The sequence below is a fragment of the Trametes versicolor genome (genome assembly GCF_000271585.1).
Source record: "Trametes versicolor FP-101664 SS1 unplaced genomic scaffold TRAVEscaffold_10, whole genome shotgun sequence".
Classification (NCBI taxonomy): Eukaryota; Fungi; Basidiomycota; class Agaricomycetes; order Polyporales; family Polyporaceae; genus Trametes; species Trametes versicolor.
The window spans coordinates 1,185,624-1,200,922 of record NW_007360330.1 but is presented as its reverse complement, the minus strand read 5'-3'; the positions used below and the strand labels follow the sequence as shown (position 1 = coordinate 1,200,922).

The 15,299-nt window shown below is 56.6% G+C and overlaps 6 protein-coding genes across 6 annotated transcripts; 3 read left to right on the top strand and 3 right to left on the bottom strand.

Moving 5' to 3' along the window:
• Window positions 1-111: 111 nt before the first annotated feature.
• TRAVEDRAFT_51109 (uncharacterized protein) lies at window positions 112-1,301 on the top strand (the record flags this gene model as incomplete). Its single annotated transcript, XM_008043805.1, has 2 exons — window positions 112-779; window positions 1,271-1,301. The coding sequence occupies 2 exons, from the start codon at window positions 112-114 to the stop codon at window positions 1,299-1,301; spliced, it is 699 nt and encodes a 232-aa protein (XP_008041996.1).
• Window positions 1,302-1,906: 605 nt separating this feature from the next.
• TRAVEDRAFT_51108 (kinase-like protein) lies at window positions 1,907-3,292 on the top strand (the record flags this gene model as incomplete). Its single annotated transcript, XM_008043804.1, has 4 exons — window positions 1,907-2,177; window positions 2,241-2,527; window positions 2,589-2,817; window positions 2,874-3,292. The coding sequence occupies 4 exons, from the start codon at window positions 1,907-1,909 to the stop codon at window positions 3,290-3,292; spliced, it is 1,206 nt and encodes a 401-aa protein (XP_008041995.1).
• Window positions 3,293-3,873: 581 nt separating this feature from the next.
• On the bottom strand, window positions 3,874-5,966 carry TRAVEDRAFT_39385 (glycoside hydrolase family 16 protein; the record flags this gene model as incomplete). The annotated part of the gene is made up of 10 exons (XM_008043663.1): window positions 3,874-3,996; window positions 4,057-4,137; window positions 4,196-4,306; window positions 4,359-4,435; window positions 4,498-4,627; window positions 4,691-4,741; window positions 4,796-5,032; window positions 5,084-5,630; window positions 5,695-5,888; window positions 5,955-5,966. 10 exons carry the CDS (start codon window positions 5,964-5,966, stop codon window positions 3,874-3,876), a joined length of 1,563 nt encoding a protein of 520 aa, XP_008041854.1.
• Window positions 5,967-7,402: 1,436 nt separating this feature from the next.
• On the bottom strand, window positions 7,403-9,603 carry TRAVEDRAFT_130619 (GMC oxidoreductase; the record flags this gene model as incomplete). The annotated part of the gene is made up of 6 exons (XM_008044083.1): window positions 7,403-8,203; window positions 8,261-8,339; window positions 8,400-8,814; window positions 8,992-9,087; window positions 9,160-9,420; window positions 9,489-9,603. The coding sequence occupies 6 exons, from the start codon at window positions 9,601-9,603 to the stop codon at window positions 7,403-7,405; spliced, it is 1,767 nt and encodes a 588-aa protein (XP_008042274.1).
• Window positions 9,604-10,165: 562 nt separating this feature from the next.
• Window positions 10,166-12,614, bottom strand: TRAVEDRAFT_130319 (cytochrome P450; the record flags this gene model as incomplete). Its single annotated transcript, XM_008044082.1, has 14 exons — window positions 10,166-10,332; window positions 10,390-10,418; window positions 10,479-10,511; window positions 10,574-10,807; window positions 10,866-10,895; window positions 10,955-11,158; window positions 11,218-11,284; window positions 11,357-11,607; window positions 11,670-11,845; window positions 11,921-12,018; window positions 12,075-12,118; window positions 12,172-12,263; window positions 12,320-12,417; window positions 12,482-12,614. The coding sequence occupies 14 exons, from the start codon at window positions 12,612-12,614 to the stop codon at window positions 10,166-10,168; spliced, it is 1,656 nt and encodes a 551-aa protein (XP_008042273.1).
• A 1,855-nt stretch (window positions 12,615-14,469) lies between these two features.
• On the top strand, window positions 14,470-14,841 carry TRAVEDRAFT_51104 (uncharacterized protein; the record flags this gene model as incomplete). Its single annotated transcript, XM_008043803.1, has 1 exon — window positions 14,470-14,841. One exon carries the CDS (start codon window positions 14,470-14,472, stop codon window positions 14,839-14,841), a length of 372 nt encoding a protein of 123 aa, XP_008041994.1.
• Between the last annotated feature and the right edge of the window lie 458 nt (window positions 14,842-15,299).

Genomic DNA, 15,299 nt, shown 5'->3' with positions numbered 1-15,299 from the left:
CGTTGGCGAAGTACGTAATAGCTCTTACTCAGCAGCACGAATGCTAACGCCTCCACTGTCCTTGCCGAGGCTCTTCTCTTCCTTCCACCATACCTCTGCAGGGTGCACGACATGAACACAATCATCCTCGCATGCTTTGACCCCTATGCGTCGGCATACTGGCTTCCGGACGTTGGTCGCCAGACAGCAGCAAGGATACCAACGCGGAAGTTCTGGGCCTTGCGCGCGAACTTGGCCCGCTCGCGACCAGACTATCCTTTCCCTCAAGATATATTTCTACTATCTGGCCAACCGTCGCCATACCCATTTTCCGAGGCAACAATGACAATAGGTCCCAAACGTGCTTACCCTTCTCGCAAGCTCCTATGCACGGATGCTGAGTTGTCGGTCGCGCCACCTCTCCCCGCAACAAACGACTCGCCCCTCTACTTGCATACCGTACCAAGGCTTCGCTGCCACTTCGCATCTCGTATCAAGGAGGTCTTATTCCGGTTTGATGGAGATCATCTCGAAAAATTCGTCGCTACCGCTTACGAAGCTCTGCGTCTTGCGCGCGAGTTCCGTCTGCAGGGTCATAGGGCCTTTCAGAGGGAGGTTCTAGGGCAATCCGGCATATCCAAGACACGGCCGCTTCCGATTCCACAAAGTTTAGCATACGTCTTTGGCGAACTTCACGACCCGAAGGCGTTCGTATTCAAGTTCGGACCCATCGACGACCTGACCTATCCCGAGATGCTTGAACCTACCTTGGTGTATGAGCACATCCTCATCTACAAACAGTATGTCTCCTTTGCGAATTAGTGCTTGTGCTAATATGAGTCTAGGATATGTATAGACTACAGGTGGAAGGCCGTAGAGGCTACAATCGATTGGGCTTTGACAACACGTACGGTGCGTTTATGCCGACGCTCGTTTGTCTGTGGCTGTCGTCATACGTGTCACAGGAGCAACCACCACCATGGCACGAGGCCTGCCGACCGCCGGATTTGAGAGCGAGTGCTTCTCCCTCCGCGTCAGATTTGCGAGCAAGTGCACATGTCTTGTGGAATGGGGAGGACTCGTTCTTCGGAGCCAATGCCAACGTAGCCGCAGATCGTGATTGGGAACACTGTCTACCGTTTACGTTTCCCAGACTGGCATATGAATACCCTAGGATTGCTCTCGGACGACCGAAAATCATCGCCTTTGACTTATTTGGGACACTCCTGGTGTGTTGGCATCTACTGACGAGGCTACCTGTATGTAATCTGACGTTCTTTACATCTCATAGGATCGGGAAGGCGCGATACGCCAAGCACTAGAGGGATGGCCAATTTGGGCTGATAGTGGCCTCAGCACATCGGCGTTGGTCACCCTCTATATCGAGATGGAGGCATCCATAGCGCGTGATCGGAAGGCTGAAGCCTGCTCTCTTGCGTCAATCGTCCATTCCACGCTAGCTCAACTTGCAGTCTCTCTCAGGATGCCAAGGGCTAGCCGACCCGATCACATAGCAGAGGCCGCCTGTGTCATCCTTCGACCCCCTCTCTTTGCCGGCGCCGCGGAAGCCCTTATCTATGTGGCCCAGCATCGCTATCATGTCCTCTGCATTTCTCCATACTCCGAATCTACTATGCAACACGTCAGATGTGCCTTCCCCCCGCAGCTGACGGATGTACTGCACATCTGTCCTGTTGCAACGTCACCACACTTTGCTTCACACAACGTCTTCGGTCCCCTGCTGCTGAAATGCAACGACATCGTCTCCGGTGGCGTGGAACCGCACGAGATACTTGTTGTGAGCACAGGAGTGGGACGGATGCTCGCCCCGGCTCTCGCCCAGGGATGCGCAACGGCACTGGTTCAACGGTCGGGACACCTGGAGGCACATGTGAACTTTAAAGTAGGCAAGGGCCGCACAAACCCGATGCCCTCTATCACGGTCGACGGACTTGCAGGGCTCTGCGAAGCGCTCAGACAATTCAACTTCTTAGTATCCGATGACGATATAAACAGGTCGCCCAGCAACCCAGGTCAGGAGAGCGAAACGAGTAGCGACAGCGACGCCACGGACAGTGAGGGTAGCTCGTACGTTTCAGATACGGATGAAGAAGCAGCGGACAAGACACATTACATCTGGTCGTTTTCGATACGTGGGGTTTACCAGGCTACCCAGTTTCTTGGTGAAGGAGCAAACGGTATGCATCGATCGTTGGGTACCTGTGGCCGTCGTTCCTGCTGACGATCTGACCTTTCACTAGCGTATGTATTCCGTGTGTTCCACACCCTCACCGGATCAGAGGCGGCCGCAAAAATTGAGGCTTTCCCAATTGACAAAGACCAGCGTCCATTCTTGGAGCACGAAATCGCGGTCTACAAGATGCTAGGAGGCGCCCCGCCAGGAATACCCCGAATCCTTTGGTCCGGACGCGACGAAAACCACGCCGTTCTCATCATGGACCGATTCGGGCCTAACCTGGGGCATATCCGTCGCTTCTGCAGAGGGATATTCACACTACGCACGATTTGCATGTTGGCAGAGCAAATGGTCGGTTACGCCCGTCGCTCGCGGTTGTCTTCAGGCGCATCACTGATGTCCTCTCCTGCAGCTCACCAGGCTCGAGTTTGTGCACTCGCGTGGCATAGCCATGTGCGATGTGAAGCCGCAGAACTTCGCTATGGGCGTGGGCCGCGCCGCGAATATCGTGCACCTGCTCGACTTTGGGCACTTGGCACTCTACATCGATCCTAACACCAACTCGCAGGTTCCTCCAGACCGACCTCGCCACGCTCTCGGAACCGCGCGGTATGCAAGCGTGGCCGCCCATACGAGACAAGGTCAGTCGTCCCCTCGTTACATGTGTCATAGCTAATCGTCGTCTCCTTCTACATAGCTGTGTCCCCGCGCGACGACGTCGAGTCGCTCCTGTATGTCCTGCTCGACCTATTGGTCGGAGATCTCCCTTGGCCTGAGCCCTACAACCCGGGCCCAAAGGGGGATGACCTCGAGACGCAAGAGCGCCACATCCGCGAGTGCAAGGCGGGCTCCGCCGTGTTCACTAAATTCCTGGCTGGACTGCCGGCGGAGTTCTCCGCGTACCACGCGCACTGCACGGGGCTGAACTTCGGTGAGCAGCCGGACTACGAGTTTCTGCGGGAACTATTTCGCGGGCGGATGGACGTGGAGGGCTGGGACCTCGACTCGGACTTTGACTGGGTGACCGGCGGCACGCGGGAGCGCGGGACGCTGATCCCGGAGGAGTATGTGCTTGATTTGAAGCTGGTCTGTGCCGACGTCGATATGGAGCCGTAGTAGTGACGCTCCTTTGGCGATCTGGGCTTTGGTTTGCTCTGTTCGCGTCGCGGTGTTATACGTACTGTCTCTTCCGTAGCTATGATACACAAGGTCGATTTTGTAATTCTTATATGTAGCATTCATCCTGTAGTGTACCTGTGTACATGGAACTGTATGACAATACTCCGGTGTCTGTTCCGTGTGCACGCGGACTCAAATCGGGTACATGGCGGTACACAGTGCGGGGCGTTGGTGTTGCTTGGCCTTGGTAAGGCCGTGATTATTACATCGTCTCAGTGCGAGTAGATACAATGCCAATGTGAGATGAAGGTACGTCGACTACCCAGGAAATGTTGCGTATAGGGGAGGGGAAAGGACTGCGGGATAGCACTAGCAAGCTAAGGCTGGAAGAACAAAGCAACGATATGCGAGGAAGTATGGATACAGCACTGGTATTCTGATGAGTAGGGACCAGACAAAGTCCGTGAGAGCGAGCGGGTAAGTCTAAGCGATCCGCCGGGACGTCCTGGAGAAGAGCGTGTCGAGCTGAGGTGCTCGAGGGTCCGCTGGAATGGCAAACTGAAGGACGGGCGGAGAGGTCAGCACTCGCCGAGGAAGCTGTTCTTTGGGAACGGCTGCCCGTAGTCGTCGCGCCACGTCGTCAGGTTCGGGTTCGTGTACACTTCGATGTACTCATTGATGTACGCCGCGGTCGGGAAGTCCTCCGGGTCGCACCCGACGTTGATCGCGTCCGGGTCTTGGTACACGCGGATTTAGTCGACGCGCATCGTCGCGGGGAAGATTAGGTGGTCCAGGTCGACGAAGCCGAAGTTGCGCGACATGCCCAGGTTTGCGATGAGGTACTGTGGGGCACGCGTCAGGGTCAGCGGAGCTCAGCGCGGGTGGAAGGGATGGACGCACCATGGGCTCCTGGGGGACAGGCCGGGGTCCGATCTCTACAACGGGGTCTGCGGCGAACCCTTCTTGCGTCAGTGTCCACGCAAGCTTGCCATCCGCGATCCAGCTGATGTACTAAGCCCGACGTCAGCCCTTGTTCGTGATGTGATGTCGAAGCACAACTTACAGCACCCTCAAAGCCGGGCTTGTACTGGAAGCCATACACGGAGAATACGTTGCCTGTGTGCTCGTACGCCTGCTGGTCTGATAGCGTGCACGTAGGTCAGAACCGACTTGCACATGCACGAACTGAAGACCAATCTCACTAGTCTCAGTCACTCCTGAAGAGGCCTGCTGGAACGCGCTGCCCTTGTAGGGGTTTGGGAAGGTGTTGACCGGGTCGGGGATGATGAGGGTGTCCGAGCTGTTAAACCATGTGTACGCAGCGTTGAAAGGCTGCATGAATGGGACGAATCAGAATCGGCAATGTGTATCGCGACACGCGCGTGCGCTACTCACAGCCCACTGCGCTGATTGCGAGACTTGGCCGGACAGCGGTTGACCCGTGATCTAGCAGAGGTTAGGTTCTCAGTAAAACGTAGTAGATATGTAAGCAGTACCCACCTGTGCCTCGAACATATCGATCTCAGGGGCAGCGCGACCGACGTACGTCCCGTCAGCGTGTATGGGACCTGGGTGGGACTCTCCGGGGCAGGTGCATCGCGAGAGCTTCTGGCCAGGAAGATACGACAGCGCACTGCCGGCGCTAGCATCGCCGTTCACGGTGGCCGCGGTAGGGAGATCGTTCAGTGTCTGGTTGGCAACCGTACCAACATCGCATGAATCGTAGGTATACGGCCACTGTAGGAAGAATTAGTTTCAATATATATTCGAGACGCAGCATATACGTACCATCCCATCAAGACTACCGCCGTATCCCGCGCGTCCGAGGTTGCCCATAGACCAGATAGCCGGCCACAAGCCAACCACGTTGTTGACGCCAGGCAGCACGACCGACGCAAGGACCAGCCCACCCGTGAAGCAGAACTTGTTCCACGTCGACATCATGCCGCCCTGGTAGTCCAATCCGTGCATCTGCTTCACGCTGAGCGTGATCTCGAGTGCGCCTGCGCGCGTCGTGATCGCCGCGGGGTCGTACCACTCCATGTTGTTCGTGCCCCAGTAGTGCAGGTCAACCGCCTCCCAGTACGGGTCGTCGCCCGGGTAGAACGTGCGTCCATCGGTCTCGAACTCGTCGCTCCAGATGAGCTGCCAGTCTTTGCCCGAGTTAAAGTCGGGGAATGTGTACGCGTCGGAGGGCGTGTCGAGGTCGATCAGGCCCCAGTTACCCGGGATTGCTGCGAGCTGCCCTGTCGCGTTGATCACGCCGCCGAGGTTGAAACCTCCGAGCGTGGTCATGAGCACTTTATTGAAGTGGTCGATGATTGGGTACCCCGCGCTAGAAAAGTGAATGATTTAGAACTCCGGCGGTCTCATTGCGCGTGGTAAGATACACCGCTTACAAGAGGGTGAGCATGCCGACTCCGAGGATGAACAAGAATCCTAGGTTTGTTATGCCTCTGCAGGTGAATATGTGTCCACCGCGATCGGTCTTCTTGTCCCGCCGGGGATCGGGGTTGTGCAAGTGGTCATCAGGTTCAACCTGGTCAACAGTGAGAGCGGCACCCCATGAAGAAGGGTCCGCGGGCAGCGCAAACTATGAAAGCAGGATGTTCATTATTGCTCGTGGCAACGGGAGAGCCGGAAATTGCCGCAGGCATACCTTGTCGGACATCGAAGCCGATATGGAGGAGTGACTCCCGGGCTCATTCTGTCGGAAATGATGAGCAGGAGCAGTAGAGTACAAGAGGAGGCCGTCTACTGACGAAAGACGTGGTGCTGGGCGAATTGAGCACGCTCGTGCGCCTGGAGGATGAAGATGGACCTCCGCGGGGAAATGACGGAGAGCCAGGGGTGAGGAGGAGGCTCGCGGAGGATGGCAAGCTTGGCATCTGGGGAGTGGGTTTTCTCGACGCCATGGTTATGGGCGAGTGTTTCGATGCAGGAAAGGAGCGACGTGGATTAAGCAGAGGGTATAAGGCAGAGCAGATGAAATAAAGGAGCAAGAGGAGAGAGGCGTGAGGGCCCCCGACAATGCTAGGGACGCCGCTGTGGCTATCCGAACCAGAACAAGGGTACCGGAGAGGATATGTGTTACGCGAACCGGACCAATACTGGGCTACAGAGCCGAAGTGGCCATGCATGTCGGGATCGAATGGCCGCGCCGGTAAAAGTTTCCGCGTTTCAGGGCCTCGTCACCAGCGGATGTCCTGCGGACCTGCGTATCTATTTTAATACTCAGTATCCTTACCTGCGCCAGAGAGTGTCATCCCATATCCATCGCTGTAAAGCCTTTCGAGAGAGTAACAAAGTGCGGGCATACAGTACTTGAGGCGGCCAACGCAACGAAAGGATGTTATGTATCACAGTGACGGGGAGCATCTTCCGTCGATTGCCATTCGCTTGCGGGGGATATGTGTCGTCCGCGCGATCAGCATTGATACATACTCGGCACGCCTGTGGAAGATCGTGGGCTTCGCATGGCTGACATTGTCTGGCAATATCTTCGACGCATCGGTCTTGTATCGGCTTGACAATTCAGCGCTAAAACCGTGACCTACTCACCTATGGGCGGACTACTGTGAGAGGCGAGTCAAAAAACAATATACACGTCCTCCATGATCAGGCACTCGACGAGTCTGCAAACAATCCGCACCAAATTCGCACAGAAACTTGCTGTGAAGCTCACAGTCATGCGTGGTGTAACGATGAGGAAGAGAAGGGAATTAGCGCTCAGTAGCCGTCTCGGCTCATTCCGGATGGTGCTGTGCAGATCGGGCCAGGGAGATCTGGGAGAGTGTCGGAATCCCGCTGTTGGTCCTTGGACTTCGACACATCCCTATATACTCAACGCCAGATGGTGGAGACAACACTCCAAAGTTGGCATCGCCATCGCTTAATAGAGCGGATGGTTCGTCTGAGACGTGCCCTCGCCGCAGGAGTGGAGATACTCAACGACTTCGACAACTCATGCAGCGGGATATGTGATACCTCATCAGTACCTAGTGAGCTGAATTTGCAAGGACGGGTATGTACATACCTTCTCACATGGATACCACCCTGAAAAAACCCCAAGATACAGCATGTGATCCTACTGGTGATCATGTATGGCTACGCCTGTCGAGCAGATTCCTTCATCAGGTCCGCACATCTTTCTGCTACGGCGACGACAGGCGCCATCGTATGCGCACCCACGATCTCCGGGAACACAGACGCGTCGCAGACCCGCAAACCGCGCACTCCATGAACTCGAAGCTTTGCGTCCACTACCCCCGGATGTTCCACATCGTCCTCCGCACCCATACGGCACGTCGACGTATAGTGGTAGCACGTCCGCATGTTCTTCCGTGCGAACGCGTCCAGCGCGTCATAATCAAGCGTCTCTGGGACTATGAGGCCCTTCAATGGGTACCCCTGCCCTCGCATGTCTTCAGCGAGGCGCATCGCCAGACGCAGTCCCTTTACAAGTGTGGGCATATCCGCGGGGTCGCTGAAGAACCCGAGCTCGACGTCCGGCCGCGTACGGGGGTTGCGCGTTGCGAGCCGGACGGAACCATGCGATTTGGGACGGATATGCGCAGCCATGAGCGTGAACACGCCCGTGCGCGGAATGTCGTGGTCCGTGCAGTTGTTCGCGGCTGGCATGATCTCGAGGTCGGGGCAGTTTGCCGGTACGCGCGTGTTGAGCGCGTCCGCGTTGCTCCCCACAGGTACGGAGATGTGCGACTTGTCGTCGAGCAGGCACGATGCGACGTAGAGCGTGACCGCCTGGAACGGGTACGAGAAGATCCCGCGTCCAGTGCAGAGGTACGTCGCGAGTTCCTTGACGACCTTCATAGGACTCGTTTCGAGCTCATGCAGGGAATCCTTCATCGGCGCCTCAAATGTGAGTGGTACCGCGACGTGGTCTTTCTGTGCGCGACGTCAGCCATCACGCCGGTTGTGTAGATGACTGTCGGGGATGCTTACTAGGTAACTTCCGACGCCGGGCAAGTCGCGACGGACCCAAATGCCCTTCTCTTCGAGGTGTGCTTTCGGCCCGATGCCACTGCGCAAACCCCTCCCATCAATCGCAGCCGTATACCCACACGGATCAAATGTGGCGCACCTCAACATCAGGATCTGCGGCGACGCCAGCGCGCCCGCGCACAGCACGACTTCCCTGCGCGCGTGCGCATAGAAGCTCTTTCCGGCCTGCCTAAAGTTCGCCGCCTCGAAATGCACGCCCACCGCCTGCGCAGGAATCTCCGAGTCGCCGCTCGGTGCTGCGACTTCGATGCGCGTAACTAGGGCGTGCGGACAGATCTTGAGGCGCTGCCGACACGCCTGCACGACCTTCGGGGAGAGGAACACGTGAAAGGGTGTGTGCCGGCGCATGGAGGAATCCTGACTGATGTCGTGCCGCACATAGGCGGCGGCGGGCGTGGAGGGAGCGCTGAGGTCCTCGGCGTAAGGAATGCCGGCATTCTGTGCCGCGCGGATGACGCTGCAACGCAGAGCGCGGTGAGTTCCGTGAATCCGGGCTGCGGTTGCACGGATATACGAACTGAGCGGTATGATTCCAGATTTGGTTCTTGAAGGTCCGGTTTTGCCAAGGTCCTGTGCAACGACGGGGCAAGGAGTCAGCGATGCATATGCGCAAACGAAGACGCGGCGTATCCGACCTGTCTTCCCCCGAAACTGCGATGCAGGGTGACTACGCGCACTTTCGGACTTTGCGAAGTACGGCTCGAGGTCCTCGTATCCCCATCCGGGGTTTCCCAACTCCTTCCATCGGTTATAGTCCCCGGCCGGTCCTAGCCCACGCCCGCTTGTGAGCACATCCCCAAATCGCTTATGCCTTCATACCACGATGGGCTAAAGCTTACCGCGAGTGTAGAACATGCAGTTGACCGCCGATGTGCCCCCAAGCGCCTCCCCGCAGACGACCTCCATCGCGCGGTCCTCGGTTGGCAATACGGGGCGGGTCCACCAGCGGCCCACTGGGGCCCCTTCGCGGTACGGGTTGCTTGAGATGAGCGGGACCCGGTCCATCCAGCCGTTTGCAAGGCCGCCGCGCTCGAGCACGAGCACGGATACATTTGGGTCCTCGGTGAGTCGCGCGGCGAGAACAGACCCGGCGGTGCCGCCTGTGCCACAGGCAGGACGTTAAAATGCTATGCTTTATGTATGTTCAGGACATGGCAACGATACGCACCCCCTATGATGATATAGTCATATGTGTACGCGTCGAGCGGCGCGGTTGGGTAGCCTTGCACGCCTGCTTCCTCGAGGCTGATGGTAGGGATTTCTTGGTCGGAGAAGGGCCACATAGTGGTTCACAGGGACGATGAGTGTACGCTGCGCGCTGCAACGGTGCGGACGGTATATACAACTCAAATCGTGCGGGCACAGGCGGGCACTCGAACTATATTGAAGTGAGACCCTGCCTAGCTCTGTCAGTGCACCCGCTTAGCGGCTAGCTGTGTCGGAGCGCTGGGTAATGATTAAAGAGCGTTCCCCGCATCGCAAAAGAGCCTCTAGCCCAGGCACCGAGCAGGATGAACACATCATACCTGGGTTGATACGATGCATCTTCCTACGGGATGACAATTGTGGGGCGATGTACGCCTGCGGACAAATAGTAGCTATGACATTGCTAGCCTTTCATCATACTACAGATTTCCATATTGATGGAAGATCTAGTGCAGGATTGTCCCTCACCCACACGGTGACGAGCTTCTAATAGGAGTCGGCCACGATGAGATCAATGTACATTGACACATCAAAACATACTGACTGGCGGGAGCATTATCTATCTGGTACGAACAAGGCACGCATTCACAAAACACACTTTAACTTGAAACCCAACTCACGTTCTCAAGCTGACCGCACTCAAGCATGAACGCCCTCGCGCTTCACCAATCCAACCTTCATGGGAAGCTCCGGGTGCTCTCCGCGCTGATCCGTGGAAGGGTACTGCACTCCCGCCATGTTCCACCAAATACGCTTGTCCGTGAGCTCGAAGGTGAAGCTCGAGATGAGCACAGCGAGGACGACCTCTGCATTCGTGTGGTTAATGACTGAAGACGCAAACATAGGGCAAGTAAAGGACGTACTCATCTCGAGCTGCGAGAACTTGAAGCCCCTATGAGAGTACGCGTAAGATATCACATTCGACAGAACGAAGGAGACGGGACCAACTCACATGCACGCGCGGCCACCGCCCCAGAATGTCATCCTGCGTTCAATTCATCAGTCAGCGAACAACTCTTCATAGAATACTTCGCAACAAATACATACAGGTTAGCGTACACCCCGGGGATCTTCGCGTCCAGCACGGCGTCGGGAAGCGGCTGCAGCCAGCGCTCAGGCTTCCACTCGTACACGTCCGGGCCCCAAATGGCTTGGTTCGTGTTCGACGCATTGATGCCGACGAAGACCAATGTGTCCTTCGGGACGAGAATCTCGTGCATCATGCGGCCGTCCTTCCCCCGCACGGGCTCTGAGAGAGGAAGCATGATGTCGCGGCGCGTCCTGAAATCCAAATGTGTCATTTTTCGATGCACGAGGATGCGAAGGAAACTGGGTGTACTCGCGGAAACGGTAAGGGGCGGGGGTATGGCTGCAAAGCGTACGATGCGTAAGTACTGCTTCCTGGCAAGATATCAAACCAACACTCACATCCGCAGCGTCTCGCGGCATATAGCATCCAGGTATGGCAATGCCACTAGGTCATCGTACCCGACGTCGCCGCCTCCGCGGGACTCCTGCGCTTCAAGAAGTTCGTTCCGCAATGTGTTCTGAACCTTGGGGTTCTGGGCGAGGCGCCACAACGTCAAAGAGAGTGCATTCGAAGTCGTGTCCATGGCAGCGAATGTTAGAGTTCTGGGAGTGGGTTCAGCGGTACTGTTATCGTAAATTACTATAGAAGGCGGAGTACTCACGTCATCTGGCCAATTAGTTCGTCCTCGGGCATCTTGTCCTCTTGAGATGCAGCCATGTTCGCCTTCACTATGTCGCACAACGCGCCGTCATTAGCACGCGTCACCCATCGCATATTTTAGAAAAGTGAGAGACACGCACGCAAAACGCTGATCAAGTCGCGCCCCTCACCAACCTGCTGCTTGAGCGCCTCGTCACCAGCTAGGAGTGCTTTCTTCTTGGCTTCGAAAATCTCGGTCGAGCGCCTACGGAGCGTGTCCGCGATGTGGATGAGTCTCTTGAGAGGCGGGGCGGGGATGAGTTCTGCAACAACGCGACGCCAGCCCTCGGGCACGATAGCTTCGAAGAGCGGGAGGAACTGTTGCATTCCGCGCACCTGCGCCAGCGTCGGCCTGAGGGGGGAAATTCCGTGTCAGTACCATGCCGCCTAATCCAGACTGTGAGGAAGCCGTACATGAGGTCCTTGATCGCCGAGCCGTACTCGTCGGCGGCGTCCGCGACGAGGGGGTCGAACGAGTAGCCCAAGCCTCCCTGGCCCATGAGCTCGAGCGCGGTGCGGCCCATCCAGCCGACCATGTTGACTTCGGTGGGATGGCCATCGCGCAGACGCGCCTGGATCGCAGCCCGGAGCTATGGAAAGTGCATCACGGTTGCTCAAGGTCAGCGCTACCAGGAAGCCCAGGGGAGGAGTTGTGGCAGACGTACCTTGTGAGAGACTTCGTAGAAGATCGGGGACATGTGGCGCATGTGGTTGATAGAGAAGACGGGGTTGAGCGTCTTGCGCTGCTTGCGGTGGTGATCACCTGTCGGCTTCGTTGTCAATGATGCTCACACGCGCGTGTAGAGCCAATGTTCATACCGAGGGTCGCCAGAAGGCCAAGACCGAGGAGGTGGTAGACCATCCTGAAGCCGGAAGCGATGAGCATTCGACGGACCTCAGCCAGGGCTGATCTCACCTGGTGAACCAAGTTGCTTCCTGGAAGACCTCCTGGTCCTTGAGGACGATGTGATGCATGATCTTCGGATCGAACGTATACAGCAGAGTCCCCTACATTAAATATTAACATCAGCGATCTCGAACCACGAAAGTCTACACAACCGTACCCCGAACCTGTCGCGCAGCTGCACGACTGGGCCGTACGTCTCGCCTAGGCTCCGGTGGAACTTGAAGCTTTGTCTGTCGTACAGCTGCTTGATGTGGCCTGCCGACGGAGTCGTGGTTTAACGGGACGTGAAACAGTCACCGAAAGGCAATGGACGACATACCGTAGACGAAGGAGGGCGACGGAGGGCCGGGTAGGTTGTCGAGGTCGCTCTTGATAACAAGTCTGCGGATAGCCTTCCACAGGCACCAGATCGTGCCGCACGCGAAAACAGCCTGGAGGAGTGGGGAGTCCATGATTTCTCGATTCAACGAGGACTCGGGGTTGCGTTCTGTGTGAGATGGGAAATGGAAGTGGGGTCGAGGAGTAGCTGGGTTGCAGGAAGTCCATCGCCCTTGACCGTACTTATATCCTCTGGTAAGCCAACTTCCTCTCATGCAGACCGCCCATTGTCATCGTCAATGACGGGGGCTGCGGGTGCGCGTTTGGCATACGTGCCTCCCTTTCCCTGGGAGGAGCAAAGAAGCGACGACATGTGGTCCATCCCCACGGAAGGAAGCTACACGGCCACCAAACAGGGGAGACATGACCCCTGAGCTCGCAAGGCGGGGAAAGCGATGTCCAGGAAGGTGGGAAAATGGAGCGCGGCAGTGCCGTGTGCCGATGGGGACGCAAAACGGATGCCTAATGCCCATCGCAGCAGGTACACGCGCGCAAATTCTGCCCGAACGGCGAAGACCGCAAGGATCGACACCATCTTGACGGGTGGATCCATTATGTGGGCACATCACGTCCATTGCAGATTGCAGTAGCAGCCACGCTACGTGCGAGGCGGTTCCACTTTCTTGTGAGAAGGCCTTCCGGGGAACACGCCACAGCGTTAGTAAGGCAACACCATTTCAAACGGGGCCGAGCGGAGCGCATGGTACTACTACTGACATATAATGGCCGTCCGACTTCTGACATGGCCAAGAAGCGTAAGCGAGTGACGCGCCGAGGTCTGGCTATCATGCGACCTGGATTCAATTCTGACGGACCGCACGAGCAGGGTATTTTGCACCTTAACACGGTAGAGTGAGAGAGCAGAACATCCTCCGATGGAGGCATCTTGAAAAGGAAGCCACCATCGGACGTTTTGGGCCCTGAGAGAGGGCCCTCTACACGTCAGAAGTGTGCCACGCATCACCACCGCGGCTGCGCACGGTATCGAAGCCCGACGTCCGTCGTCAAGCTGCTTGGACGGCCTGAAGGGGGGGGGCACACATCAAGCTCTAGCTGGCGGCATTTATGTTCAGCATAAGCTAGGGATGTGATATTCATGCTGAACATACCCCTCGTTGGCACTTCGCAATGCGCTTGCTTGCAGGATTATGCAAGACTCGGATATGACATGCTCCTTCACAATGGTTCGCGTAGTAAACACCGCAGCCTCGCGCCGATGTGTAGGACACTTCAGAGGTGTCAATCAGGCGGCATGATTGTAATCGGTATTCAGTCGACGCCCTCGTTAGGTACGAGTAAATCCGCCGTCACTGCCTCGGAGGCATTGCAAGCGTCCCGAAGCACAGCTCACGTTGTCCATGATCTCTCACATAGGCGCTTCCTATCCTCTACTGAGGCGGTAGCATCAAGAAGCACGCATCGGACAGTGTTACGTGCGCTTGATATCCCGCAGAAATGTGACACGAGTTCTCGGTATTGACCATACGCAGCACAGAGAGCACATGTCAACGACAGGTGACCTCTACGCGAAACAGTGGCAAACGTAAGCATGAACATCCTTTGTGGAACCACCAGATAGTCTCATCCTCACGGCTGCCTCATGATACGCGGTTCACTGAGTATGTAGAAGTGCATGACCGAACACGTACCTCTCGCTCGGGTACTCATTTGTTGCAGCCTTGGAGTGTTACTATGCAGTCCGTGCTCGGCACTGAGGACCTGTCAAGAGTGCATCTCTGGAGGCTCCAGCATAGTCAAGCGCATTTAGATGTATACGTACAAGTAGCTCCCCTAAGGGCGGGATCGACGAATTGGCGATGAACATGATGATGGTGGTACGGAGGAGACCGAATAAATACCAAAAGGGGATGCGATACTGAACGCCTCGGTAAAAGCCGAAATGTAAGCGCCCGACCGCGTAAAGCCGAAATGCTCATTTGTTGCACATCCGTCTCTTGCGCCGACGACGTTGGATCCCTCCTCTACACTCTCCTCCAGTTCTACCGTACATTGTCGTCTCTCGTGGCAGAGGGAACCCTCGACGCTCTCCTTGCACACTCCCCGTCAGAGTTCGCAGACTACCATGCACACGTGGTAGGCCTTGCGTATGGACAGGAGCCGGACTACGCGCTACTCCGAGGATTAGTCCGGGACCGGATGGTCCGGGAGGGGTGGCTGCGTAGTTGGGTGTACGACTGGATGAACCCAAGCATGCTGCCGAAGGCTACACTCCTGTATGAGGCGTCCACGGTTATTTTGGATTACGTGGAGGACAATGAGTACGACGCGCACCTCATGTGAGCGGATGCGAACGGGCGAGAAGGTATCGCTGCAATCTCTCAGTCAAACTTCAGTCCAGGCTTCAACATTTCCGTACCCGGGTCCCGTACCCGTACCGTAGTCTCCGTCACATGGCAGTGCAATACCGGCATCATGACCTCCTCAGCTTTTGCAAGCGACCCCAGAACACAGGATGATCTCGACAACTCTGAGTCTCAACTCGTCCAATGACAGGTTTGACTCCACGGGGGCCCGCGATCCAGAATTTCGTAGGGCCCGCCACACATTCCCTATTTGCATCTCAAGTCTTCGCTGCCAACGAAGGTTACGGGCTGTGAGTCTGGTCTGTTCTGACGCCCCCGAATCTTTCATTGATTCTGTCTGCCTGTTGATGGCCCCCGCCCGGGAGCGCTGACAGCACAGTTCTTCAACAGCTTGCCGAGGCAGATTGACCGTAGCTGGCCGTGTGTGCGCGGCGC